General features: G+C 38.9%; 1 protein-coding gene across 3 annotated transcripts in view; it reads left to right on the top strand.

Annotated features, from left to right (window-relative positions):
• SLC4A4 (solute carrier family 4 member 4) overlaps positions 1-25,789 on the top strand; it is a 348,112-nt gene that overhangs the window by 280,879 nt on the left and 41,444 nt on the right. For all 3 annotated transcript variants that reach the window (XM_080659937.1, XM_080659935.1, XM_080659936.1), the window contains 3 exons: positions 1,132-1,403; positions 12,843-12,913; positions 21,421-21,612. In XM_080659937.1, coding sequence (XP_080516063.1) covers positions 1,132-1,403; positions 12,843-12,913; positions 21,421-21,612 — 535 coding nt within the window. The remainder of the gene's footprint in view (positions 1-1,131; positions 1,404-12,842; positions 12,914-21,420; positions 21,613-25,789) is intronic.

Genomic DNA, 25,789 nt, shown 5'->3' with positions numbered 1-25,789 from the left:
CACTAAGTTCCTTTCTCACTTTCCCTTCTGTTTCATCATAATTGGTAACATAAACATAGTTCCAAGTAATTTATTTGAAAACAGTTGTAAAGCAGCAAGAAACCTTGTAAGTCAGTGATAGATTTAAAGTGGGGTTTCTCAAATGTTTCTTGTGGCAAACCTTATTTTATTTACAGTGCTGTATCATTTACTTAAATATTATAACAACAGTGCTAATATTTTGTCTAGATGCAGAGTATTTGTCTAGATGGATAATTCCCAAAGTATGTTTCATCAATTAGTAGTCCCATGGATACTCCATGAAAAAACACTAATAAGTCTGGGGAATGCTGTATATTATATCTCCCTCTTGGCAGTTCACTTTACATGTTAACTTATGAAGGGATCTGAGAAATCCTTCAGTGAAGAAACTGTTCTATTCTGTCTTTCCCAGACTTTGCCCAACATATTTTATAATTTTTTGAGAAATAGTTAAATTCTTGTTTTTTTAGGTTCAGTGGGCTCAAACAGTAACTCTACATAATCCACAGATTTTCTCTGACATAGGATATAGATTTGAATGTTTGCCCTACAAAGTGGAGAATCAAAAAAATGTGAGTGATGTGTGCTGTCACCTTTTAAAATTAGTAACAGAATGAAGGAAAGAGCTCACAACTGTCTCCCAATTTCTGCCGTCTCTTTTGCATTATTTTTGTACATTGTATCCCAGTAATACAGAAATAGATGATTGGACAAGGCCCACCCACATTATGGAAAGAGAGATGGAAACATCTTTGAGGGAGAAACATCCTTTGGCTGCCTCCCACACGCCCCCTACTGGGGACTGAGCCCAAGACCCAGGCATGTGCCCTGACCAGAAATCTAACCATGACCTCCTGGTTTATAGTCAATGCTCAGTCACTGAGCCATGCCAGCCAAGCAAGGAATTATTTCTTTATGGTGGCATCATAATATCACTAGACCAAATCCTTAAACTTGATATTTTCTGGAAAACAAATCAAGAATGAGCTTTTATCTAGTGGCTCAATGTGATCTTGCAATGTTAGCAGTCTTTCTGCAGACATTCGGTAGTTGTATATTATTCTTTGTGATCACTGGAGACGGAGTCTAACCTTTCTTTCTCCTTTTCAGGGACCATGGTTTTGACTATTTGGAGTTTCGCCTTTGGATTGGCCTGTGGTCAGCCTTTCTGTGCTTCATTTTGGTAGCCACCGATGCCAGCTTCTTGGTTCAGTACTTTACTCGCTTCACTGAAGAGGGCTTCTCGTCTCTGATTAGCTTCATCTTTATCTACGATGCTTTCAAGAAGATGATCAAGCTAGCCGATTACTACCCCATCAACTCTGACTTCAAAGTGGGCTACAATACTCACTTTTCCTGTGCCTGTATGCCGCCTGACCCAGGTGAGGGCATCGTGGGCAGCATTTGTGCTTGCCTGGTGGTTGGAGGAAGGTGCGGGCTTCATGCGTGCAAGCTTTCAACATGGGATTGTGATCCTCAGAAAGGGGTTTGTTTTATTTTCTCTTTGAGACCATCCTGTTGAATTTGAAGTGTCATTGCCTGATGTATCTTAGCCATGTGATTCCACGTGAGTGGAATCAGCTCTAGAATCTGAACATAGCTAGCTCAATATTTTAAAATTAACTCAAACTGCATTAGTTGCAAGGAAATTTTGTGTGTGTTATTAGTAGTCTTATCTGATAGGTGAGGAAAGCAGGTACATACATTAACAGATACAAGGACAAGGCAAACCTAGACCTCTGAGCATCTGTCCCATATTTTACTGCTCCTTTATTGCTACAGGAATCTCTTCCTTTAAGGAAACTCTAAATAGATTGTTTCAAGCCTACTTAATTCATTTTGTATATCTGAAGCATAAAATTAAAAATAAATGCAGACTGGAGTCACCTGGCAGTAAAGTAGAGCCTTAATGTTCATCTCTGTTAGACAACATAAATAAGAAATGGAAAGGAAAAGAACAAACAAAAGAAAAAAGGAAAAGAAGGAATTAGAGAAGATTTATACTCTAGAGTCAGGAAAGACATAAAAGTAAAATTAACTTCTGGATAAGAAATATGATTCTATACATCTTAGCACTTTAATATCCATCTTACCAAACCTGAGAACTTTTTCACAAAAAAAATGTTGAACACTTGGTCTTTGAAAAAATTTCTTGTTGTAATTCATCATCATTTTATAATAGGGAAGGCGTTTAGAAAAAAGGATTCACTTAGAGAAAAATTGCTTTACATCTGTCAGAGACAATTAAATGGTAATAGTGTTAGTGGTCCCAAGTTATGCAATTAGCTACATGTTGATGCCCTTTAATGTGAAAATTGATATACAGCCCATGCCCTTTGGAGTGTAGAATCAGAGTTACAGCAGTGTTCTGATGGCTGTGCAAACATGGACATGAGTGTGGGGCACATTCAGAAAAAAAAATCTCTTAATATTTATAGGAAAACAAATATGGTTATTTTATAGACTACAATGCAAATGCTTTTGAGTTTAAAGACTAAACGAAATGCTACAATGCTGGAATTTTGATGCACATGGCAAGCTGTGTCAGATTACTCCCAGATATTTGAGTTGTGTACCTTCATTCTTCTCTGTCACTTTGGGGAGAAGTCTTACAGGACTGATATCATCTTGAGTGGTGAGAGAAAAGAGAACAGTATCTCCCTAAAAATGTGTCCATCAGCAACACTGATGAGAAGATAGGGCATTGTTGGGCTTTGCACGCATGGATTTTTGTTTTGTTTTGTTTAAGGAATATCAACACACATTAAGAGAAAACCCATGCTTAAAAGCAAAGCAGAGAGAGTATAAAGTGGGAATATGAAAATTCAGGAGAACATGAATCACATGTAATTATGAAGGCCTATTATTGTTAAGATATATACTGATTGGAAATATTTTATAACTTAAAAGTGTATGGGAAGAATAGGTACTCAATACATGATGGATATTAGAATCAATTAAATACGCTTCCTAGAGAAACACAGATGTTACCTTTACACACCTGTGTAGAGCTCTTCCCAGGAGAGAAGGTGGTAGAACTCCCAGTCATCACCCATCCTGGACTTTCAGGGGAAGTCCGGACTGTACATGTTCAAAATATTGGATCACAGACATACAGCAGGTACTCAAATAAAATCATTTTGTTCAGTGTCATTTTGTTATAGATCAATGAGATGCTGTAGGAGCTTAACTCTTGTTTATATCAGTTAGCCGACAGTAAAATTGGTTTTGTTATACATCATTTTGCCTAAACTCACCACCTATCAACAATGTTAAGTGAGGACTTACTGTATTTAATTGTGGGATTTCAAGCTCTACGTTTCCTTTTTTTATTTCTATCTATCTGTATGTATATATTTATGGAAAAGTCTGTGAGCTGACTTCTTAGGCAAGTCTGAATAATCATACACCAAGATTTTCTAAAGGGCAAGCATACCACTCAGCAGTGCTGTGGTGTGAGGTGTTCGTAAGGACAGGTGAGGGCTTTGTCAGCACACCTGTCACAAGGAGAGATCTGCCTGTTGTCAGCCCGGTGCCCACCTGAGGGGAATGGAAACTTGCACCCATTGTTTTAATTGGATGCTGGCAGAAAAGGTAACATGAAACCCAGGAAGGCATATCTGAATGTGTTTTTATTACGAAAGACACAAAAAGGTTTTACATGTAATTTTCCTTCCAAGAAGGACCTTGGTTTTCTTGAAAAAGTGATATTGAGGCCTAGACTGAGCTGATGTTTGGCATGGCAAGTGCTGGCTGAGGTGGTGATGGCTCTTCCTTTGATCCGTTTCTCCCAGGTTGTGTACAAGTCAGTCCTAAATAGCTAGACAGTCTTCCTACCTCTGGTGGTACCAGCAAAGCAGGACTGCTGGGCTTCGAAGTCAGAAAATCACACATTCCAGTCCCAGCCAGTAATGCCCAGTGTGTGACTTTGGGGAAAGCTCATGTTCCTGAGGTAGCTTAGTCTTGCCAGATCACCTGACTAATGGGGTTAAAAATAGAACCTACCTTATAGAATTGTTTTCAAGGGGGGGAGGAGACATTATAGAAAAGGTACTTAGTTTCTAATATGTGATAAATAATTGAATGTTAACTGCCATTATTCATTAAAATTTAAGGCTCGTGAGTAGCTTTTCAGTAGGATGATATAGAACAAATAAGTCAGTCTTCCTCATTCTCCCTTCTGAGCAAACATTCTTGGGCGGTTGGCCCATTCTACAATAGGACTGTTGGTGGCACTCTATATTTTTAGAGTCATCCAGATGAGTGGCACTCATGACCAATGTGCTCATGAATGCGAGGATTACGTAAACCTATGGAGATGGAATCTGTTTCTGGTTTGGAAAAAAAAGCAAATGTCTATTTGCATTTTCGTGACAATCCATGTTTTACAAAACCCCTTAAGATTAATGATAGTGTATTTCTCCAGTAGCCTTAGTATGTATTTATAGCAAATTGCAAAAACCCACCATAAATTTAGTACTTCAGGATGGCAAATTGAAAAACGATAGCAAGAGAATAATGCATTATCACGTACAGCTAGAGTAAGTATTCTAAAAACAACAAAAGACTGGTCTTTCATCACAACATGCCCTCCTACTAAAAGAATTCAATCAATGAGTCAATAATATTTAAACTGGCGGGTGACTTGTTTTCTAACATGGGGGCAGTATGTAACAGTGAACCAAGAGCTGCACAGATGTAGTCGTGATCCTGCAAACTGAGAAATGATTTTACAGGAGGAAAATAGGAGTCATTTAATCACTAAGGAAACTTCACTCATGGCCAAAATAATAATGTGAGTTTTTGTGATCTTTCTTGTTCTCACTTGCTTCCCTAAAACTTCATCACTTCCTGAGTTTCCTTTTCTTTTTTAAATTTATTTCTTAAATTATCTTTAATAATAAAAGCGTATTATGCCAATTAGCCTGGACATCCTTCCGGATGAGCCGGACTGTGAGGGAAGCCCAGGTCCCTGGTGCCTGCCGGTGGCTGGAGGGAAGCCGGGGCCCTGGGTGCCAGAGGGAAGCCGGTGCTGGCAGCTGGGGGAAGGAAGGCCTATTCTTGCACGAATTTTGTGTGTTGGGCCTCTAGTAGTTAGTATACAATCTTATGTTGGCTATATTATGTTTCAAGTGTATCATATAGTGATTCGGCATCTTTATGCCTTACAATGTGATCACATCACTAATTCTAGTAATCATGTGTCACCTTGTAAACTTATCACAGTATTCTTCACTATATTCCTCTTTCCCTTTGACTGTAGTCACCCATCCCCTGTCCCTCCCTCTTGTAATCATCCCTTTGGTTTGTTACTATGAGTCTGATTTTGTTTTGTTTGTTTTTAGATTCCACATGTAGGTGAAACCATACATATTTGTCTTTCTCTGCCTGACTTATTTCACTTAGCATAATACCCTCTAGGTCTATCTGAGTTTCCTTTTCTTAATGTACCCTTTTCTCCCTCTCACCCCATCCATTGCTCAGTAACCCAGGTTCTCATTTACAGAAGAACTAAGGAAGCTCAGTGGCAAGTACTAAAAGGAAAATTGGCCACGAAGTTTGACCTATCAGTCAGGTGGATGGATTTTGTACTAAAATTTCCTTTTCTCAGACATGGGATAGCTATTAGTTAATATAGAGGCAATAGGTGTTCTGTTACCCACTTTGCCTTGATAGTTATATAGCAGAGGTGTATAAGAAAGAAGGCGATTCAGTTCAAAAGCCAAAAGTGAAAACTGAAAATACCTCATTGACGGACAAGTCACAATATCTTATTTCATCACCAACATCCCAGTTTAGAAAATCGGTACTGTGATAAAGTGCAAACAATATGTGCTTTGGTATAAAAGAAACTGAGTTTGAATTTAAGCTCTGACAAGCACTTTGATTTTGGGCTATGCCAGTGACCTAATCTCTTTGTTTGATAATCTGTGAGCTGGGTTAGTAATTGTACTTTCTCTTAGAGGTTACTATAAGGATGAAATGAAATGCCATAGATAAAAATGTTTGGCACCTAACAGGCACTGCGTAAAAATTTGTGTTTGTTTTCTTTTTTAATTTCTCATCGCCCCACAAAAAATGCCCCAGACAATTTGTATTCATGTACAGGGGTTCAAACATTTTATTTTCCCTGAAATTTCCTAGCAAAAGATACTAAGTTTCTATAGGAAGCCTATAAAAAATTAGCAACTAATATGCTATGGTAGATAAATGTGAAACATTGAAGCCATATTTAAAGAAAAAATGTTAAGGTGTTCAGTGCATCATAATTAGATAATTTAATACTATTACACTGAATCTCAAGACTATGAAAGTGTTAGCAAGCATGCATACAGCATACACAGTCATATAGAAGAAGGCTTTAAAGTCCTAGAGGTGAGATGGTCAGCTCTGCTAAGAGGAATCTAATTCATTCAAAAACATAAAAATCAGCTCTGGCCGGGTGGTTCAATTGGTTGGAGCGTCATCCCTTATACCCAAAGGACATGGGTTCGCTTCCCGGTCAGGGCACATACCTAGGTACCTAAGTTGCTGGTCGATCCTTGGTTAGGGTGCCTATGAGAGGCAACAGATTGATGGTGAGGATTTTAAAAGCAAACAATACACTTTAAAACAAAAAAACAACAACAAAAAAAATAAAAATAAAATAATAAAAAGCAAACAAACAAACATAAATGTCGAAATTTTGTGAACAGGATGTAGACTTTCTTTACCCCTTTTCCTTCCCCTTCTGTCATCAAAAAAAATTTACTGGGGGTCTATTTCATTGTTTTTTAAGAATTGTGCTACTTGCAATGAAGTAGAATACATATCTTCCCCCCACAGATATATGTACACATATTGCTTATTATAAAATGTGTTGTTTTTTAAATAGTATCAATTACTATGGGAATGAACAAGGTTGGATTTTCATTTGACCTAGACATTAGAAATAAATGTCACTCTAGTACCTGTGTTCATTTACCTAATGTGCCAAGGTGTCTATACACTCAAGGGCATGTTAATATTTTGGAAAGTGTCGAAATAACTATTCTGACCAGGTGTTTGTTGGCTTTGTATCTGGAGGGGAAAGAAGCTTGGTAAAAATGATTAACAAATTAGTAAAGCAAGAAAAAAATCGCCTCAAGGTAACAGACACTATGCCGTATTGTTAATAGAAGGGATATATTTTATTGATTCATTGTTGACTGTCCTGGGGAGAACATGCTTAATAATGGATGAATGAGATGAATAAAGCCTTTCTCGGGCACCCAGCGCATCATTGTCTCTAGTCTCTCCAAGTAAATGATGGCCTTTTCCCTGGTGTGAAACTGTAAGACCAAGTCAAGTGATTGCAGCTCGCCAACGCTTTCATTTCCATACTTTTGTTTTATTCACAGCGTGAGGAGGCTCCCAGATGCTCTGTGACGGTTGTCACTGGAGTGGAATTTCATTACCATTTCTTTCTATATAATTTTTCTATTATCTTAATAAATGCTACCCACCAATATGTTATAACCATTAAAAAGAACTGCTGCACCACGTCTCCTGGGGTCCCATATTATAGGCAATATGTATTTCATAATTAGAAAGCCCATTAAAAGAAAATTAGGAAATAAAAGATAATCCTAACTTATCTTCCGTGACCTGCATCATATTCGGTGTGATTTTTTATTTATTTATGTGGCATTCCCTTTTTAGATTATGAAGTAGGTTTAAATCATAGACTGGTGGTTAAAGGGGAAGCCCGAGGCCCTCTGGTGCAGCATTGCTCAGCTTCTGTTTGCAAGGACGCTGCACCCGCACCACTCACATTTTATCATTCATGGTAGTAGAGTCTTTTAGGGAAAGCAAAGATATTTGAAGGACCCATCGTTTTAGCTTCCTTTTACTGTCCCAACCTATCTTTCAGCACTTTTTGTACATGCTTGCCACAGGAATCAGAAAGGGAAAAGCAATGAATTTGGATAATCACCAGACCTGGAATATCTCTAGCTTAGGGTTTGTATAAAACACAGATGTTAAAAACATACCCCTGAAGAATGTCTCTTCATATGCTAAAAGTAAGATAAGTGGGTATGCAAGAGAAGTTTTTGTGAAAATACGTCTGTAAGTTTTGTGGCTAAACATATCCAGCTTAATTGGGGTAGCAGCTCAGCTCTTTAACGTCCAGTGCAAAATCACAGTGAACATGGGAAAGCGTCCATGCCCCATGCAGGCCATACCTGAACTTGCCTAGTTATAGTGAAAATCTCAAGCATCAGGCCTGGTAAAGATACGTAGGGGGAAAAAAAGGATAATAACAAGAAAGAGTGAAGAAAAACTTTCTATTAATTCTGTTTTAAGATTAAAGGCTGAAATACTGGCAGGTAATTTCCCCGAGAGCTACTTATCTCAAAGTTTCCCTCATTTGCCTTGTCATCCCTACAAAAACCACTTTGCTTTTTTATTGATCTAGAAATTGAAAGCATAAATATTTGACTTTCTCCAGAGGCACATGTGTGCTCAAATTTTCCAGGGCCCTTAAAGAAAGCTGATATGACCAGGTAGGCAAGGAGCTTATTCAGTTTTATTCTGTATCTATTTTCCAGTTACTGAATTTCCCAAAGAAGTTGCTGAAATAGAATGAGCTAAAACATTAAAGTTTTATTGTCATGATGAATACTCTTAAATGTATTCTGATTCAGAGCAGGTTAGTCAGTTTCATGTGCTTGTAACCCCACAAGCTATGCGGAGGGGATAGTTTCAGATTTGCTTGACTTTTATGAAGCACCCTTCCAATAGCAGCCATCTTACTAGAGGATCTCCATAAACTACATTTTAATATATGTATTATAATACATATGCATTTAATTATCACATAAATTTGTGAGTTAGCTGACATTCTCTCCAGGGGTATAATTCTGCTTTCTCCAGGTCATAAAGCTAGTAATTATCTTAGCTACCATTTATTTAGCTCTTACCTAGTACTGGACCCTGTGCTGACAGTGATGCCTACGTTGTTTTATTTAATCCTCACAGTAACCTTCTGAGGTAGATAGTTCTAAATCCAATGTCACAAATGAGGGATTGTAGTCAAGAGGAGTGGGGTAACTTCCTCAGGATTATGTGGCGAGGGAGTTTGGAGACCCTGTGCTTCTGAAGGTAGCGGGGCCAGAATTTCAGCCCAGGTCTCCGAGTGTCCCTTTCTCTCCATCGGGATGTGGTGGTACATCAAAGCAGACAGATCTGCCTCAGGGGCCAGTTGTTGCTCGTACTTGACCTCGTGGTCTTAGGTGAGCTTTTGTGTGTATTCCTGATGGTACAGTTCCTGCTGATGTGTAAAGCAGAGGAGTCATGGGGCAGTTCCTGGTGCCAGGTTACTAGACGATAAAGAAGGACAGCGTTAAGCAATGCCGTTGATAGTCCCTCTGCAGGAGGTATACTAGCAAGGACACGTGGATGTGTCCACGAATAGCTCCTACAGCCTGTTCTTTCCCTAGAGCTCTCATGAAACATAAAGAAGGGAAAGCCAGCTAAAGAGTGAAAACTCACAGACACGTGTTTAAATGTCTCTTACTGACCATGTTCATTCCCCTGTTCCAGAGGATCAGCTAGAATTTGATACATGGGAAGGAGGATCAAGAAGTGAAAATCCAAGTAACATAAAACTATTAACCCGCGGAAACTCCCTGAAACCAAGTATGGGGCACAGACTGTCCCGGTAACAAGTGGCTGATTCTACATGAGCCAGGCTCTTAGGGCAAAGACTTCCTTTGCTTCATAAGCCATGGTGCTCAGCAAATAGTGAGGACAGGCACAGTGCAGTGTATTTTGGCTTTTCCATTTGACCTTTCCAGAATCCTAATTAAGAATATTGCAAATTCTATATAAACAGACCATTCTGCAGTTGGTTGCCAAAATATTTGCATCGTATGTGTATCATGTATCAAATTCTAGATCCAAACGGTGACCAATGGCTCTTGTAGACCAAACTCCCAATTGGAATTAGTCATTTTTTCTTCTGTGAGCTTAAATAAATTAACTTTTAATCTTATTTATGGACTCTACCGTATTCTGCCAATATATATTTATGGAAGTGCTTGTTTATATATTTATTTTAAAGTCTTTCTCTTGAAGCAGCTGTTTATTAAAATAAGTATGAAGAGTTGATATTTTTTTACTGTCCTTTTGATACTGGTCTTTTGGTATTTTGAGAGCCTATGTACTTTATTTCATAGCTTGACTCCGAGGAAAACTAAAAAGATAAAAGGAATTTTATGAACAGCATTGACATGTCCCCAAAACTTAAGAGCAGTTGCTAAAAGTTCAGACTGGAATCCTATTTTAGTTTCCTCATGGTCTTCATTGCCTCTCATTCATTTCACACACAGAAAGCATTGACTATCTTTCCCCCTCCCTCCCACTCCTTGTTTTTATGCAGAGAAGTGTGTTGCAAAAAGACCCTCACTGCCTTGTGCAGGAAGCTCATAAAATTGCATTGAAGTACCTGGCTCAGGACGAACAGCTTCCCAGTCCCCATCTAAGTAGTGCTTATGGTTGCACATAAGCTGTTTTCTTGCCAACACTCAGACATTTCAGTTCCAGTCAAGATTCACATCATCTAACACTAGCAACTGCTCTCCCACCTTGAATTCTGCGGCCACCTGCATCATCTTGATTTTGATAGTTAGCAGTGCTGGGTAGGAAAAGAAAGAATGCTGAGCAGGTTTGGGTACCAACTCTGCGTCGGATTGACCTTGTAACCCTGGGCAAGAACCCTGGCATAGCGTGGTCCAGAGTCCCACTCAACACAGAAAGGGTATAAGAGTATCCCTGGTCTATGGGCTTGTGTGTTTTTCAGTGAACAAATGGAGTAATGTGAAAAACGTGCTTCAAGCCTTTTAGAACAAAATGGTAACAAAAATGTAGGTTTTGTGAAAGATAATTTGCTAACATCGTTCTTTTGGGAGTGGATGCCTGTTTGGTTGTATCGCTTGGGCCTAGCGTCCTTTCACCTGTTTTGATTCTCTCTGTGACCTGTAATGAAACAGAGCATAAGCCAGCAGACAGTATGCGTGCTGGTTTTACGGAGGAAATGGGAACACTCTGGCAGCAGCCAGCTTTAGGTTAAAAATGTAACAGTTCCAGAGCCTTCAAAGGTCAGAATGGACTCTCAAATTGAGAACTAGGACTTAAGCTAAATATTTTCTCTCTTTTTATTTCTTTCCTTACTTCCTTGTGTTTGCCTTTATCTGCTCTCATTCATTTGTGTCTACAAATTAAATGGCCCCTTTCCTAGCCTCTTTTATTGACCGTAAACAAATATTTTTCAGACTTATTGAAGTATAATTGACAAAAACAATTTTAATATACTTAAAGTGTGCAACATGATTTCATTTACATATGAATTGTGAAAGGTTTCCCATCAAGTTAATTAACACATCCACAACCTCACATATTTATTTTATTTGATGAGAACACTTAAGTTCTATTCTCAGCAAATTTTAATTAAATAATACAGTATTATTAATTATAGTCACCATGTGTTACATTAGATCCTTAGATCTTATTCATCTTATAGAGAAAGTTCGTATCCTTTTACCAGCCTCTCCCTATTTCCCTACCCCCAGCCCCTGGCCACCACCTTTTTACTCTCTGTTTTTCTGAGTTAGACCTATTTTTTCTTTTCTTAAGATTCTACCTATAAGTGATACCAGGCAGTATTAGTCTTTGTCTTTGGCTCATTTCATTTAAAATTAAAGTGCTTCGTGTTTATCCATGTAGCTGCAAATAGCAGGATTTCCTTCTTTTTAAAGACTGAATAATAAACAAATATTTTTGAGTTCCTGTTAGTTAAGTGCCAAAGTGGGCAGATTCTGGGGAAACGCCGTGAACAAGACATGCCCCTTCTATTCTTCCCTGATAGAGCTTACATTTGAAAGTTCACAGTCAAATAAACCTGTTTGGTTCTCCTTAAAAATTTACGTAGGCGAGACCTAAACCATGGCAAACTAAAAGGACAGGCTAGGAGCTTGAGAAAGGGGTGGTGCTTAGGGACCAAACAACAATTAGCAATTTGGATGTTAAATACTAAATGAGATAGTTGCAAGAGGAGGGTTGGTTTAATAAATAAATTTGGTTCTTTGCAGGTAACATCTACAAATGATGTCAAATTAGATGAAATAATTTTAAAAATTAGATTAAATATTCACCCCAATTATATGTATATAATTTATTATTTATTTATTACTGTCTTTTTTTCACACATTTTGCAAAGACATACTTTCTCATACACAGTCCAAACTTACAAAAATTCCCAAGAGGCTGACTCTTATTTAGTGAAACTCCAGTTTGTGAGTTTGACTCTACATGAAGGCAGTCATCAACTTGTTAACAGCCATGTCTTCCACCGAAGTATGAAACCCAAAACAAATTTTAATGCCGTCTCATTCAATATTTGCCATGTTTCTTACCAGATTAGAGCATGACAGATGTGTCCCAATTTTTTATTATTTTATCTAGGTGAAAGGTAAATATCTATAACAATAAAAGCATAATATGCTAATTAGACTGGATGTCTTTCCAGACGACCTTCCAGATGAAGCTGGGGCTGCAAGGGAAGCCCGGGTCCCGGGTGCCTGAGGGAAGCCGGTGCTGGTAGCCGGGGAAAGGAAGGCCTACTCTTGTATGAATTTCATGCATCAGGCCTCTAGTAGTTATAATAAAGGAAAATTAATTGTGCCCTTACGTTGTTATTAAAGACATTTGTAATGCCTAACCCTGCATTTTTAGATGACCAGTTCTGCATTTTTTGTCATTTACATTTTCCTTTTATAGTAAAAATTATCTTTGTCTTACAGTTAATATCTCAGTATCTAATGACACCACATTGGCGCCAGAGGAATTGCCACCTATGTTCCCTACTGACATGGTAAGTGACTTAATATTCCGAGCCACTTGTACACTTGCATATTGTATACCCTAATTATTATATTCATAATGTGATGTCTCCTGCCACTCAGCAAACCTAGCCCAAGCACGTTGAACACTCAGTGATGGTGGAAGGACAGAAATAACACTTCCCTTGCTCTATTTAGCTTGCTTTTTCTTTTGTGTGTGTGTTTTTTTAAAAAAACTGGAGTGAATATTTACTTCTACCGCATGCTTTTTAAACCTGCTTAGGAATTTAACTGCTTAGCCAATTAACTGTCACCTTGAAATATTTTCACAAGGTAAAGTGAGGGGAGTCAAGAAATGAGAGCAGGGTGTCCTCTCTGTTCCTAGTACAATTAAGAATTCTTCTGACTGTGTTCTCTTCACTAACACTAAGGGTGATTGTAGCGGGACATTTCCCCTGTCACTGAGAAAAAAACCGAGCCTCTGTCACATGATATCCTTTCCCATGGCAAGTAACCAAGGATCTTTGAGAGACTTGAACTAAGTTTTAAAAATGAGCTGTTTTGCATGGAAGGTCACACACTGGAAGGAGACTTTTGTGCTGGAGAAAAAGAGGAAAGTGCTGTCTCACACTTCCAATTGTGTTCCTCCTACACTGGACATGGACTCTGACCAAAGAATATCAATCTCTCACTTATAAAGATGGGAACCATAATACCTTGTATTGATAGAGTGCCCATCTCTCAGGAGACCAGAACACTTCTGCAGGTATTACACACAACATCCCTTTCAAAGATGATGTTTTGTATCTGTCCTGGACAACTCTCACTTGACCCTATTTCACTCTTGTTTTCATAGTCTGTGGTTCTCTTAACTTTTTAAAAGTTTTCTTTGACTTTCCCCAAACGTAGCCTCTTTTATTCTTCCACACTTGAGTGTGTATATGTTCCTATACCTTTTAAAGCCACATTGAGAAAAGAGTTCAGTTTTTAATCTTTCAGCCAGCCAGCCTATTGCCTGAAAGGATTTGATTAAAAATACAGAGAAAAATACTGTCTTCTAGACTTTAAAGAATTTTAATTAAAATCTAATAAAAATTTAAAAGTATATTTAATTAAAACTGTAAACAATAAAAATTAATAAAACACTCGCTTCCACTGACTTAAAAAGAGATTGTTCCTAACTTAATTATTTTTGTTTAATTAAGAAAAGCTATAAAATTAATGAATTTTTAAGCCCTGTCTTTGGGCAAGACCTGGGGAGACTTCAGTGATTGATATATCGTAACTATAGTCAGATGACACTGTAAGATTCATGGAAAACAAATGGCAGTTTGTGACTATGATAGAGGATATAAAGGCACAATGATGATTGTAACTTAGCTGCCAATTATAGAGCGTCTGCTGCCAACAAGGTGTTTCACATGTCTTATAATCATTATAAGCCTTAATATGTATTCTAATCATTAACACAAACTACCAGGCATGATTATCTCCATTTGCTAGATGAAAGAAACAATTTCCTGAAGGTAAGAAATCTTTCTTGCTCTAGGTCACATAGCCATAAATTTGTAGAACAAAGAATTGAAGTGAAGTGTGGGTAGTTCCAAGACTTGTGATATTGGAAACCCTGAAGCACCACGATGCTTCAGTGTTTGCAAATTGAAATGTTTACCCTTTCAGTTCCTGTGAGTGCTGTATACTGCAGGGCAGCAGCCCCTCTTGTGTGCATTAATTGCACACCTTAATTAAATTATTAAGTTGCTATGTTCAGAGAAAAAATTAGGAAAAAATATGCATATGTGTGTATGTAATTATGAAACATAATGTTTATTCTATTTTCATTTCTCCTTTTCTATCCATATCAATTCCTTTGTATAGACACACACACACACACACACACACGCACACACACGCACACACACACGCACAGACAATATATAGGTAGACAATCTAGAAATGAGTATTGAAGAGATAATATGATTATTATCAGAAATAACTACCATTTTTTAAGCACCTACTAGGGGACAGACTCTTTACATTAATTGTCTATAATCCTTACAATAACTTTGTGAGTTATTATGTAACCTGTAATTTATAGACGAAACAGAGGCTTAGGAAGGTTAACTGATCTTCCAAAGGCCATATCACCAGTATATGGTAAAACCAGGATTTGAATTTAGGCTTTCCAACTTCAAAATTTGCCCATTTCCATTCTTTGGGTAATCAAAACAAGTGTTTCATGTAGAAGACTTGCAGATATTGAGTTCTCGTGTCAGACTGCCTAGCTTCAAATGCAAGGCTCCACTACTTAACAGCCCGTGGAACCTTCTTAGTTTCCTATCTGTAAACTGGTGATGGTAATAGTATATACACCCAAGATACTGAAAGGTCGGGCAAAAGTATGCTTACAGTTGTCAGTACACAAAACACAAGGTTTATTCTTGTATTATTATTGATTACCTTTTGCATTATTTTCTATACAAACACCTACAAACCTACTTTTGCTCCACCCTGTATAAGGGTCCAATGAATAATAAATAGGATGTAGCATAGTAACTGGCACATATCTCTCAGTCAACATTAGGCACCGTTATTATTCTGTTTGGATATTATTACCATTCCAGTAGGCCATGCTGCCTCCATAACTCCGATTGATGGAGAGAAGAAACAGAAGCCCCTGCTTCCCACAGGCTGCTGAGACCTCTGTCTGCCCAGCCACGCGAGCTCCACCACCTGAACCTTCACTGTGACGTACAGTCATCAGGACTTAATTTCCTTCTTTTCATTTCAGCCATAATTAGATCATGAGAGAAGGTACTGTGAAAGTGACACACAGCGCCAAGCACCAGCCAGACTCCCTCTCCCAGGCCCTGAGAACATCCTGCCAGAGGAAGGAAGGCCTTTTCTTTCAGCTTCATTAGCATGAAGACAAGCCGTCTTCTTCCTAGTGATAGGGGGGTGTCTTCAGGAGGAAAGAGCAGGAAAATTGGGGCATTGGAACATTTAGACAGAGATTAGAACTCTAGAATAACCATCCCTCAAGATAAAAGGGCAGGTTTTCCATTATTTTCATTTATTGTTGGATTCATTGTGTCTTTAATTCTTCTTACCTTCATCAGTTTTCCCATAGATTTCTCCTCTGGTATATTCCTTCAACTCGTAAGCAAAATTCGTTCATAGGTCCCTTAAGACTTTGAGACCAGCTACAGCTTATCCACCCTGTATATCTAAACAGTAAGCTTTAAGATCTGTTGGCTTCCACTTAGCAGTTCCCAATGGGAGAGACCAGATTTCAAAATCTAATGCCATCTCTTCTGAGGATGTCATTGAATGGAGCAGGTGGTATTTCTTTTTTATGTTAGATTCCTTTTTGTTGTTTTTGTTTTTTAGTAAATTGAGGCCTGTCATAAAATGTGCAGTTCTTACATGTTCACTGCAATGCATTTTGGCAATTTTATACACTCATGTAACGGTCACCCCAAACAAGAACATTCCCCTCATCCCAGAATGCCCCATGGAATGTTCTAGATCTTGTTCTCTGCCCCAGCTTTTGGGCTTTGGGAGATCTTTCTTTTTCCGACTGCTCTGCCCTCAATCTCCAGGGGTCAGATGCCTTAGTCCTCTTCAGTCAAAAGTGCCTGAATGGTTCTGAGGGTTTTCTCTCAGCTCTCCTGCCCTGCCTCCCATCTGAGGAAAGGGGCTTTCTTGCATTTGGTGAAGACTCTGTGTCTAAGGGGGCATTTCTTGTAGCAATCTGATCTAACCTCCGGCCTTTTCTGTACTACCTGGGCATGCAGCAAAGACTGTGAGAAAGTTTGGTGGGAGGATACAGGCTCCATCTATGCCTAGGGCCCCTCAGAATCCTAATGGGCAGTTAGGCAGCTATTAAAAATTCATTTAAGGTTTGACTTATTTCTCCTTACCTCCATCTGTAGTTGCTTTATCTTCCACCTGCTACTCTACCAGGGGTGAGGCAGCCTTTGAAGGTTTTGTAACTTTTTGGAATTTATTTAGGTTTCTTTGCATCCTCATCTCTGGTGGATGTTTAAAAATTATGATTTTATAGCTTATCCAGCTGTGATGGTATCCTGCAACTTCCTATATCTTAACTAATTAGTTTTGGTATTTTACAATCCTATCTAATAAAAGAGTAATATGCAAATTGACCGTACCTCTGCCATACCAATAAGCCATGCCCACAAGCCATGCCCACCAGCCACTCAGGAGCGAATATGCAAATAAACCCAACCAAGATGGCTGCGGCCACAGAGAGAGCAGGAGGGAGGCTTGGGTTTCCCTGGCAATGGAGGAAGCCAAGCTTTCCGCCTGCCCTTGCCGGCCCAGGCCTCCATTCAATGCTACAAAGTTTCAATGATAGAAGATAAATAAATCCCAACAAAAATGGTGGCAGCCACGGAGCTGGAGAGAGCAGGAGGCTAGGGTTGCCCCCAGCGATGGAGGAAGCCAAGCTTCAGCAGCCCTGGCCTGCCTTGGCCTCAGCTTAAGGCTACAAAGTTTCAATTATAGAAGATAAATAAATCCCAACAGAAATGGCTGCCACCACGGAGTGAGCAGAAGGCGTGGCTCCTCTCCAGGCTACAAAGTTTCAATTATAGAAGATAAATAAATCCCAGATCCCAGGGCCTCCGCTTGGGTTGCCGGGGGGCATGGCTGACCTGCAAACCACCACAGGCTCCTCGCCCAGGCCACCCCATGCCCTAAGGAAACCCCAACCCTGATCCAGGACACCCTTCAGGGCAAACCAGCTGGCCCCCACACATGCACCAGGCCTCTATCCTATCTAATCCTATCTAATTAAAGAATAATATGCAAATTGACCATCACCCCAACACACAAGATGGCTGCCCCAATGTGGTCAAAGATGGCTGCCCCCATGTGGACACAAGATGGCCACCACAAGATGGCCAGCAGGGGAGGGCAGTTGGGGGTGATAAAGTCTACAGAGGAGGGCAGTTAGGGGTGACCAGGCCAGCAGAGGAGGGAAGTTGGGGGCGACCGGGCCTGCAGGAAAGGGCATTTGGGGGGGACCAGGCCTGCAGGGAAGGGCAGTTAGGGGTGACCAGGCCTGCAGGGAGGGCAGTTAGGGGTGACCAGGCCTGCAGGGGAGTGCAGTTAGGGCCAAACAGGCTGGCAGGGGAGCAGTTAGGCATCAATAAGGCTGGCAGGGGAGTGGTTAGGGGGTGATCAGGAAGGCAGGCAGGTGAGCAGTTGGGAGCCAGCAGTCCTGGATTGTGAGAGGGATGTCCGACTGCCCGTTTAGGCCCGATCCTACTGGGATCGGGCCTAAACGGGCTATCGGACATTCCTCAAGGGGTCCCAGATTGGAGAGGATTCAGGCTGGGCTGAGGGACACCCCCCCACCCCCATGCACAAATTTCGTGCACCGGGGCTCTAATAATATAATACAGACAACTGAAGCGCAAATGCATCCTGTCCATCATAAAATAAGATTGTCGATTATTGCAAAGCTGACTCACCCACTGCAGGGAAGAACCCTAAATGAGTACATGTACTATTTAACCTTGACACTTTTATTATAGCATTACCATCATTTATATATATTTAAAAAGATATATAGTTTACCAGTCTATACTCAAAGAGAGCAATGTTGAATTTTTAATTTTTCAATTTTTTTTCCTTATTGTATTACCCAGAAAAGCATATCATATCTACATGGAGATGCTGTTAATCATGGGACTAAGAAGTATTATAGTCTCATATATTCTGCTTGGCAGCCAGACATGAAAGCAAAAGTGCTTTGATTTGATATACCTTCTGGGCAATTCGAGGAATGAACATTCATTTCAATAGGAAATGAAATGTCATATTTATCTTCTTGTGCGTAGCGTCCTTATGCTTTTCTTTCATTGAGAAAGATAAGTGCAGAAACCACTCTGTCCTTAAATCTCCTTGAAGATTACATGTGCTTAGCTTTTAAACTATTATGGAACATGTAAAACATGCACTAAAGTAGAGAGCATGGCACAGTGAAACCCACATACATATGACCTAGCTTCAGAGACTGTCAACATTCTGCCCATCCTCTCATCTAGCGCCCTTTTGTGATTGGAGAGGATGCTATAGTATTTTTAATTTTGAAATTAATCTTTTAGTATACATTCTACTTTTAAGAGTTAGAAACATATCCACTTAATATAAACAGGGTCTCTAGAAAATGAGATCCAGAGAAATAGACTAAAATCTTTTTCTGTGAGCTTGACCTCAGTTAAAAACACCAGAAACTTAGCCCCATTTCCTTTACATTTTTTTTTCTCACTTCCCATTTACACGGACAGTCTGCTTTGACCCACCTGGTCCACTCACTGTCAGTTCCTCTACATGGTGAGAAGTAAGGTTTGATTAAAGGACTTAATGAATAAGTGAATGAAGCATTGTGTGTAAGCAAGAAAACATCTCTGTCATTTCACGTACATGTGTATAGTTTTCACTTCAACCTGAATCTCTGTAAGAAAATCAATAAAACTTCCTGTTGGGATTTTTTAAATGCAGCCTACCATTTTGGGAACTCTAGTTATAAAAAAAGCATTGTGGCCCTGGCTGGGTGGCTTGGTTGGAGCCTCATCCCATACACCAAAAGGTTGTGGGTACATACCTAGGTTGCCGGTTCAATCCCAGGTTGGGCCCACATACAGGAAGCAGCTAATGGATGTTTCTCACTCACATTGATTTTTTTTTAAATTCTCTTTCTCCCTTCCTCTCCCTTTAAAATCAAAATCTATAAAAACATATCCTCAGGTGGCAATAAAAAAAAAGTCATTCTGCCGATATAAAAGACCCGAACTGAAATTATAGTAAATATTTGCTGATTTTAAAACAAAGAAATCAGTTACCTATTATGACCCCTAAACTTTAAATGTATTCTGCTGAAAACATCCATTTGCAGAAATTTGAAAAAACAAAATGAGACATGATTAATCAACTCTCAGAAGCAGAATTTGATAAAGGAGTAATTATGCAATTCAGATGTTTTTAAGTTGAAGCTAATATAGAAAAAAATATTTCAGGGAATGACTTTATTTTTGTTGTTGTTGTAAAAGAAAAGTGTGAGCACTTTACATGTTGAGTTCTATAAAAATATAGCACTCTTCCTGTCCAAAAAGTCTTCTTTTATATGTATGATCTTTTTTGACTAGATCACTCCTATCAACATATCAAGAGAATTCACTGAACAGTAAATGGTATTGAGGATGCATTTGGTTTGAGGTAGAACTCTTGCTTCCAAAGGACAGGAGAAATTTACCTTTCCACGCTTATTTGCAAGGGATCCTCAAATAGCTCTTCTGTTTACACATAATATACCCATTAGCCCTGTACCCAAGAGGAAGTCCAATATCATGGTGTCGGCAGATGCAGTATCTGGTGCGGATGTGTTTTCTAGCTCATAGACAGCCTTCTCCTCACTGTGTCCTCATATGGCAGAAGGGGTAAGGGAGCTCTCTGGGGTCCCTTTTATAAGAACACTAATCCCATTCATGAAGACTCCACCTTAGGGAATTAGGTTTCAACATTGAGTTTTAGGGGAGCCCAAATATTCAGTCAGTAGCACCCCATTAGTGTGGTCAGTAATTGGCTTCAGTAACATTCCAGGTAAGGTAGCTCTTAGGCTGAAGGCAGTTCTCTAGGGAAGGAGCTGTGAGCTGGTCGCAGCTAAAACTCAGAACAGCTGGGGATGGGTGCACTGGCCTATTCATTACCTTAGCAAAAGGATTCTCCTGCGTAGTAGAAACAGAAAATAGAAACAGGAGTGAGCTTTTCTTGAGAAGCACAACACTGACAACATGACAGCAACTTATGAGAAGGAAATCTGAAAATTGACCTTTGAGCGTGAGGCCATGTAATGTAGGGATGGATGGATATCCCATACATAACACCACAGCCCATTACCGCACGTTCCAATGAGGGACACTCATGATGCAGACCTGGAGTCAACAAGAAAAAAGCTATATTTTATTAGGATGTACATTGAAAAAGCAGGGTCCATCAACATGTTATAGTTGTATTCCTTAATTTTCCAAATCTAGTTATTTAGAAGACAAATAGCTCATTTGTGAAAATGTTGGGTAAATGAGTAGTTAACAATATAACCTTTAGTGCTTTAAAAGCTTGAAGCATAAGGAGCTGCTCACTACAAAAGTAAGTACTTTTGAACAACCATGTTTCAGACTCTCACGTTTTGAGACAGGCTATTGTGCCTCAGTTTCCTCTCAGGAAGACTGATGGGAAAGAAGGACTTGGTTTGAACAAATAGGTGACTGTCAGGCTGTAGCTCAAAGTAGGTAACAGACTGTGACATTCTCGTTGTATTTTCAGTAACTGCCAGCCTCCTGGGCACCCGCACTTGTTATCCCATTAACATCTCACCCAGTTTCACCCTGCAACGGTGGCCTCCAGACTGTTTTACAGAGACTTTGAGCATAATCCCTATGCGCCCATCAAGTAGAAAAGCTTTTGATGTGTCAGTGTGCTCTAGAAAAATGTTCATATTTTTCTTCTTCAGTACTACAATGCTACCTTTGACTGGGCACTTTTGTCAAAGAAGGAGTGTTTGAAATATGGAGGCCAGCTTGTGGGGAGCAACTGCGATTTTGTTCCTGATGTCACACTCATGTCTTTCATCCTCTTTCTGGGCACCTACACCACTTCCATGGCTCTGAAAAAATTCAAAACCAGTCGTTATTTTCCAACCATGGTAAGTACTTGAGCTTTAAATAATTTTCATTGAATTTACACTGTATCAACAATCATACAATTTTATGTAAGGAAAAGGGCACCTGTAATTCAACCTTTCCAATGTAATTTTGTACATTTAAAAATTGCTTTCCAGTCTTTTTCCATAGGCATATGTATTTTTAAAATAATTATAGTCCAGCTTTGGAAAACCTTCCACAGATTTTGCTCACATAATTCTGTCATAAATTCTGACTGTCATAATTCTGACTGTACTAAAATGAAAAAGTGGAGCATAGTCTATGTAAAAATTCACAAGTTAAGAAAATACCTTTTAAATCCATAGTGTTTGAGTATGTAAGCAAAAACTCATTTCATATTAATCAGGAATTTTGATGTAGAATTTCTTGCTCATCCGATGTCCATTTGAATATTTTAGTAGTTAAATTATGAGCTGTGGGAGGAAACTTAAACTGTGTTGTTACACAAGTATTGGCATAAGATATGAGTGTTATCTTAGCCAAACTTTCAATCCCATAATAACGAATGTCATGGTATGGAAAAACAGACGATTGAGTTGGGTTGTGCAGACATCCTGTCTCCCATTAATATGCTTGGGTGAATGTAAAGTCACAACTGTGATTCTTTGAGACAGTACAGGATAAGATCAACATTTAGTTAATGGCATTTTGTGTGTGTGGTGTGTTTTTTTTTTTGTTTTTTTTTACCTGAAGAATAAAACTAAGATAATCCTTTGTTTCACAGTTCAGTTCTCAGTGTTTAGGATGTCAGTAATTCTTAGGTAATCTTGATAATACCTGACTTTTACCAGTGAACTGCTCTATACTGGAATTTCATGAAATCTTTCCTCTGGTGTTTTGTGTACAAGGAATGGAAGAATTTAAAAGACAGGAGATGCATTTGAGGAAGTTGCTTTTTTCAATGCCTAGGAAATGAAACTTAAAATTAATACTTTGACTCTTTGATTCTTCTTGTAAAACTGAAAATAAAGGGCTAGGTTGTTCATTGTCTTAGTCTATTTGAGGTACTGTAACAGAATGTTGTAGAATGGGAAGCTTATAAACAGCAGACATTTATTTCTCACAGTTCTGCAGGCTGGGAAATCCAAGATTAGAAGCCATCATGGTTGGATGAGGGCCCTGTTTCTGGTTAATAGCCATCGCTTTTTTGCTGTGTCCTCATGTAGTCAAAGGGCTAGGAATCAATTTAGTTTGTCTTTTATACAAATACTAATCTCATTCATAATGGCTTCACCCTGATGACCTAAGCACAATCCAAGGCTCTACCTCCTCATACCATCTTCTTTGGGGGTTAGGATTTCAATACATGGCCTTTGGGGGGACACACATTCAGACCACTGCAATAAATGAAATGTTTTGAACTAGTTGACCCAAGGAATGAAAAATTTCCACAAAGTTGAAATGTAGAAAGAAGAATTCAACTTAATCTGCCTAAAAGCGACACCACAAACTGGTGGTCCACAGACAGAATTCAGCCCCCAGCCATTCTTTATTTGTACACACACATACACACACTTCAGGCCTTAGGGGTCTGTACTTCGCAGGTAGTTATTGTCCTCACAACTCTGTATTGTCTAAGACTTGGCTACTTCACACATTCAGATTAACTGCCTGTCCCTGAAGATGTTTCAACTTGTAACACCTTCGCACAATGGGAAATATGCTTACTTGACCTACATCTTCACGGATGAAAGTTTCCTGTAGAACAGATTCCTGAGGAAAGGTCTTTTAGGATGATTTCTTCTCTATTGAGGCTTTTTTCTTTCTTAATTATTAATTCACTGGGCATCTTGGGAATCATCATCCACTTTCCAAAGTCTGATATTTATACATAGCGGGTGGAAAAGTGAAAAATTTGTGAAGCAATCATAATTAACAGAATAAACTAATTTCAACCTTAAGATGAATAGAGATAATTTTAACTGTCTAGATAGACATTACCTTTTTTCTTCCAACAATAATTTCCAAATTGAAAATAGCTCTTCAGATTTAAAGAAATTTTGCCTTTAGGAGAATCCAAGCAGGTAATTTCTCAGCCATTGATAAATGCTCTTGAAAAAGTCATGAATATGTGAAAATAGAATAATGATGCATTTGTAACTACCGTTCCTGTTAAGAAGGTTCTCAGCATAGTTGAGAATTGTATATACCAAATCATACAGTAAACAGGAGGAGAACACATATGTTATTTCTAAGAAGTAATGTTCAAGTGTGTGGGCTTTCAGACTTTCCTCTTCTTACTTCACATGTACAGCCAAATCGTAATACATACATAAATTCACACATACATACATGAATAATAAGTAAAATTTTTCTTGTTCATTTGCCAAAATATGTTTTTAGTTAAGCCAGGGTGGGGAACATCTGGCTCTCAAGCCTTATAAGGCCCATGAAATCCTTTGGTCTGGCCATGCCAAAGCATTAGGGGTGAGTTAATGAAATGTTTGATCAAATATAGCAGGCTAATTTTTAAGTTGATAATTTTGTATGGCCTGTGAATGATGTTATAAATATCTAAATAGCCATTGGCAGAAAAAAGGTTCCCACCCCTGATTTAAGCTGTCATTTAGAAGGATGGTCTCAGTAGGGTAGGAGCAGATTACATATTATATTCTACAATTAAAACTTATATGCTTAAACATGATAAATTAGATAGTCCTTTATTGTTGGGACAATAATTAAGCCTTTTACTACTTTCTCACTCACACCAACAAGAAACCTCTGAAATCTCCAAATGTTAATGCTAAATGGCAGTACGCTGGTCTTACAAAACACCCTATTTTCCTGTTGCTTTCACAGTCATGTGTCTTTAGTACTCATTTCAAAACATTTGTATGAATTATTAATCAATTAAGACTCACTGTAAATTGCTGTAGAACGGTTGTACTTCTATTTTATTCCAGACATATCAATCAGCAAAATGTTGGATGCAGATTAGGTGCTCAATACTTGACTCATGGAAACCAGTCAAGTAGATACATGCTGCATTCTATGAAAAGAGCACAGATGTAGGAACACAGAAGCTGTAGAGTCTAGTTCCAGCACTGCCATTGACTAACATGTACCATTTCCTAGCAAGCTGTGGACTTAGGTGAGGTTAGGTTTAGGGAAACCATAGGGAGAGTGTAGTGTCCAGTGCTCATAGCAGTGGGTTTGTTACTATCCCTAGCCCAAAGGATGTGGAAAGGAAGTGGCTGCTGGAACCTGGAAGAAGAGGTGGGAGGGTAGAGAATTATTGTGAAGCAATCATAATTAATGTGATTTATGTGACCTTGGATAGAGAGATGTAGCCAGTGTGAGGCAGCCTCACTGGGATACAGTGAAGGGAATCAGTACTCTGATCTCTCTCTTCCCTCTGATGGCCTGTCCAGGTTGCCATGGACTAAACCAATCTGGAATCCATAGAGCAAGGGAGCTCATTGTAGACCACATAGGTCAGCCTCCCAATGCAGAGAGCATGGCGGAAAGGCATAGAACATAGATCTGTTTTGACAAAAGGTAGTATCCATTGCATTTGTCTCTCCAAGTTTTTTTTTTTTAAGTCAAATTAACCTCATTACAGTCCCCTAAATTATCCCGCTATAATCTCTTTCCTTTATACTTATACTTCTGTTTCCCTAGTTCAGTTCCTCATTACTTTTGCCTAGACCAGAGTCAGTTACCCATCAGTATGAACACTTATGATGAAAGAATTCTCCTTTGCTAGTCTGGCTCTCAGGAATTCAATTTGTATATCAATCATTTCCAGAGAATCCGAATGCTCAGTAGATGTGGGTGGAATTTCAGTATTCCATCGTGCCTCTGTTCTTGTTGGAGGGATGCATCAGTCTGCTGTCTCACACAGTTACTGGTCTGTTATATCAGCCTCAAGTCTTTAGTCAAAGTCTTTCAGTATCAAAACATCACAGCTTAATCTGTGATCTTCTGTGGCAGATGGCTCAGGGCATTAAACATAAAATATTCTTCCAGAATCCCATCCCAGCAAGTGACCATAAGCATGGAACAAAAATGCCATCATGGCACATCTGCTGGCAAAATGAAAGCAGAAGCTTAAAGACAGAGTAGAACTGTGATGAGTAGAATTTATAAAACTATAGAGCCCTCAGAATTAGGCAAAATTAAATAAAATCAGTAGATTCAAGGTGAAATTTATGAAAC

This window comes from Plecotus auritus (genome assembly GCF_963455305.1).
Source record: "Plecotus auritus genome assembly, chromosome: 1".
Lineage (NCBI taxonomy): Eukaryota > Metazoa > Chordata > Mammalia > Chiroptera > Vespertilionidae > Plecotus > Plecotus auritus.
The sequence above is the reverse complement of the archived record's forward strand: the minus strand, read 5'-3'. Positions and strand labels throughout refer to the sequence as shown.